The sequence below is a fragment of the Chanos chanos genome, chromosome 6 (genome assembly GCF_902362185.1).
Source record: "Chanos chanos chromosome 6, fChaCha1.1, whole genome shotgun sequence".
NCBI classification, from domain to species: domain Eukaryota; kingdom Metazoa; phylum Chordata; class Actinopteri; order Gonorynchiformes; family Chanidae; genus Chanos; species Chanos chanos.
This window is the reverse complement of record NC_044500.1, coordinates 26,522,058-26,526,538: the sequence shown is the minus strand read 5'-3', so window position 1 is coordinate 26,526,538 and position 4,481 is coordinate 26,522,058. Positions and strand designations below refer to the sequence as shown.

At 39.7% G+C, this 4,481-nt stretch overlaps 1 protein-coding gene across 1 annotated transcript in view; it reads right to left on the bottom strand.

Moving 5' to 3' along the window:
* Positions 1 to 3,043: 3,043 nt before the first annotated feature.
* The window catches only part of snta1 (syntrophin, alpha 1), a 29,519-nt gene continuing 28,081 nt past the window's right edge, over positions 3,044 to 4,481 (bottom strand). The window contains exons 6-8 of the mRNA XM_030776723.1: positions 4,427 to 4,481; positions 3,543 to 3,730; positions 3,044 to 3,136 (exon numbers count right to left, since the gene is read on the bottom strand). The exon at positions 4,427 to 4,481 is cut by the window's right edge and continues 142 nt beyond it. Of these exons, the coding sequence (XP_030632583.1) occupies positions 3,044 to 3,136; positions 3,543 to 3,730; positions 4,427 to 4,481 (336 nt within the window). The remainder of the gene's footprint in view (positions 3,137 to 3,542; positions 3,731 to 4,426) is intronic.

Here is a 4,481-nt window from a genome sequence, read left to right as displayed (position 1 = left end):
GCAAAATGGTCCCACAGAGATTTTTTCTTTTCCTTTCTCTTTTTTTTCTTTTTTAATCCATAATACACTCATTGAGCTCCATCTTCCCATTGACAATACCCAGCCTGTCACTGTACACTTACCACCAACATCAAGAACGCAGACAATGGCTCTAATTGAGTAAAGGGGTGCAGGGGGGTTGTGTGGGGAGGGGGAACAGACAACATAGAATAGAGTTAAAATAAAAAAACCACACAACAACAACAACAACATGAACGATGCAGCATTCTCTTAATGCACTCCCTCCCCCAGCCCCAAACCAATTTTCTCTTTTTTTTCTCCTTCTAAGTGGCTTACCATTTTCTTTCTAATCAAAATATGTCCTATTCACTGTATCTCTCTCTCTCTCTCTCGCTCTCTCTCTCTCTCTCTGCCATTCCCTTTTCTCTCTTTATCTCTGTTTCTTTCCCTCTCCCTCTCGAAAAGACTTGATCTCAACGACTGATTGGTAATTTTTTTTCCATCTAACTGATAGAATACTGAGGCCGCTGCCAATCTCGCCGCCCTGCTGTTTCCATGACGACGGAGGTGTTGCAGAGGAGGGAGAGAGAGAGAGAGTGTGTATAATGTTAGTCCTCAGAGCTGATTTGGTAGTCTGATAAAACACCTTATTATTTCACATAATTCCCTTGTCTTTTGTTACGGTGCTTCAGGTGGCGCTTAACCACTACTTTTCATCGGCACGTCAGCCTACTGTTGCCACCGCTATGATTTCTCAAATGAGAGTGCCTTTTTATTTAGCTTTAAAAGGAAGTGATTGTGCAGGGTTTTTTTTTTTTAACGCGTTCCTTTTCAGTCAACGGGGCTGGATTATGCTGGTTTCTCCCTCACTTTTACAGTCCAATCTGATACGTTCCACTTTACAGAGGCTGTCAGTTTCAACTCATCAGTTCTCCTACAGTCTGTCGCGGACAAATCTGTACATTAACAACGGTGTAAGCACGGTTACACGGTATAAGCATGAATGTATAATAGGCCTACAGATATATGCTAGATGACAGTACTGGCACGACCATGAATGAATTTGAGCTTTCCAGAATGGGCTTTTAACCAATGTGAGAAATGTTGCATTAATCGGCAGTCACAAACTAGCCTGCATACGTAATTATTAAACAAGCAGACAGCGTGCGCACTTTGACCCAAATTATTGTGTCTTCGCTGTTATTAGACTATACCTCTGTCAGTCTCTTTGGCAACAGAGCTTGTGTCTCATAAGCAGTCTCAGTTTCTATCAAAGACCTCACAAATCTTTCACACACAGCAAAACGAAAGTTAATAATTAAAGTTTATTACATTTTTATATACAAACAACCCTGCAAGGCACACTTTGTTTAAATAAGAATATACAATATAGCTTGTTCTTCTTTTTAAATCAAACATTAGTTTTTAGTTTTTGAAGTATATATTAATATAGGCATGTTTGGAGGAAGCTACTTATACGATCTTCTTTTTTTTATTTTCTCGGAGACATTTTTAAACATACAGACACACTTTTCTATGACAGTGTGTAGTTTATTGCATGGAGATCTCTCATTCCTTGCTGTGCTTGCTGACTGCTTCTTCAGGTATTGTAGAGGGATGCGGGAAACGACAGAAAAATATCTATATATAAAAAATACGGGTAAAAATAATCATGGGCATAAATTAGATCTCAGACAAATATAACTGCGGTCCTCTGCATACCGCAATACCATATCATTCCAGTAGAGGTCAGTACAAATCTAATTTTTGCTACAGTGAACCACAGTTATGTTGAACAAAATAAAAATAAACTTCTCTAATACAACTGCAACTCAGATGTTTACTCATTATTGCTTCCATCACATCTAGACACATCACAGCTCATTAAAAGACAGAATTTTCTTTTTGTGAATTTGTCGTTTTCAAAATAAGATTTCTTATTAATCTCTCAAAAGCAGAGTTGAGTTAAATTTAGTCTTATAATGTGTCTACATATGGGGACAGTCATGGCTTTGACCAAATATATATTATCATAGTACAACAACAAAATCATTTTAATGAGATCATTTTAGAGGTTAATAGACTATGGTTTGGTCAAGTTGTTAGATGAACAAATGCTTCTGTAAAGTATTGTTAGAAAACTTGACACTTGGATTACTGACATGTTCAATGACTTCCCTAAATCAGCACCGGATTTTTTCATTGTTATATCTCTAAATATAGAGAAAAGGCATGTCAAAGCGTTGATGTTCTCAGAATACTCACAAACACACACACACACAAACATACACATGCACGCACACCATCTCTCTCTCGCATACACACACACGTTTGCACATATTCTCACACACACACTCACTCATGTGTGAAAACACACAGGCACACAAAGACACACACGCACACACACACACACACACACAAGCGATTACATGCATACATGCACTCATGAATACAAGGCCAGAGGATTAAACACAGGAGGGAAAAATGATAACCTGTTGGATGGGGAGAAAAATTCAAAACAAAGGAGGCTTAATATCTCTTTTCTGGGTCATCTGGAACGTGCTCAGAGAAGACAAGAGCATTGTGAACCTGTTTTAGAACAGTGCTAACAAAGCCCAATTAAATGTCCCATCCCTAAACCTAAGCTTAATGTCTCCACGAATCCAGTCATGTTTCCATCTTCACTCTCTCTGTTTTCTCTGGGCAGGATTCTGACTGGAGATAGACATGAGTTTGTAAAAAAAAAAAGGCTTACTTAAACTCAAATGAAAATCATCCAAAAAAAAGGATCAGTTTTGTGAGAGTTGTTTGAAATCAGAGATAAAAAGGTTAATGTTGTTGTTGTTGTTGTTGTTGTTGTTGCTGCATGGCTGTAGGTTTTTATTTTGCTGTCGGGGCAGGGTTCGGACAAACGGTGGTGCCGCGGTGACAGTTTGGTTTCAGGCAGAGTGCTCTGAGCTTTAGGTCCATTGTCGTGGTAACATTTCTATGACGTTTGACTAAGGCTTTTTTGCATGCCTGAGTGGCTTTAGAGCTTCTGTTGTCATGCCAACAGGCCTAGCCGCTTGACCTTGGCAGAGAGGAAGGAGTGAATGATAAAAACCATGGTCTTCGGGCAGCAATGGAGGTCAAGTTGCTGGAAAAAAAAGGGAAAAAAAAGGCTAGTTTGGGACATTTAGGAAAGAGAGAGCAAAAGTGAGCAAGTAAGGAGACAAAGAGACAGGTAAACTACAAATGAAGGTCAAAAGATTAAGAGAGAGCAACAGTGGAGCAACGAAGAAAAATGAAAGAGAGAATAATAAAAGAGATGAAAGCAGACCAAAAACAAACTAAGACAATAGAACAGCACATCTAAATGAACAACAACAAAAAAGATACACAAACATTTATAAACATGCAGTCACACACACGTATATGTACTGTATATATATATATGTTTATGTATATGTATATGTTTATTTTAAACACCAAAATTCACGTTTCAGTCTCTCCTGAGGATAAGACAGTGGAAACAGCACACAAATAGATGGTTCTTTTCTCACAATCTCAGCCTCGGGACCACCAAAGTCCAGAAACATCATGCGTATGCCGTCATCAGACGACATGCGCAGTCGCTCGAACGGCTGCTGCAGGAGAACAGACCGCCTCACTCCCCCCTCCTCTTTGAACAAGGAGAATCCTTCATCGATGTGCACCCGCAACATACAGGGCTGTCCATTCCAGGTACATGCTAAAGCCCAGAGAGAGACAAAGAGAGACTTGTTGTTGTAACTTTTGTACAGTAATGTATTGTCAATTTGTAATCTCCAGTTCTCTCATCTTGTGTACCAATTAGTTGTAAAGGCCTTTTCAAACGAGTGAGGGACAAAAATTATGGCTGAAATATTATGTCAGTTTGTATTATGTGAATAACACCTTGAATCTGTCAAAATTTGCAGGTGACAAAAGGGTCCAGAAAGTCATATTTGCTGAAATTCAGTGTTGCAATACACACAGCTACCACCAGAGGTCGATATAAGCCCATTCACAGGGTTAGATTCAGCTGACTACAGATGCTCCACATGGCTGCATGTCAGTCCAACTCTTTATCAGACATTAACAGTGCTATAAAGTTCTCCCCCAGGGCCTGTGCTCTGCACAATCACGTCTCCCACCAAATCTAATGCCCGCACATCTCTGCTCCCAGTACAGTGGACATAGCATAGTGCTTTTTTCTCAGTGTAAGCTTTATCACTGGACAGGTACAAGTCAAACCAAGCAATCTGTTCAGAGAAATACTGTAAAGTTCATGTAGTATCTAAGATGACATTTGGGTGTGGGAGAGTTTTATGTACCTGTATACAAGGCATCTACACATTTATGGAGTGTTGCAGTTATGTGTCACATGCTTTACAGAGAGTACTGTTCTCCAGGGTGGAGTCCCTACCTATGGTGACTTCCTGAATGAGTTCTGCAGCACTGTGGCATCCGTCCACCAGCAG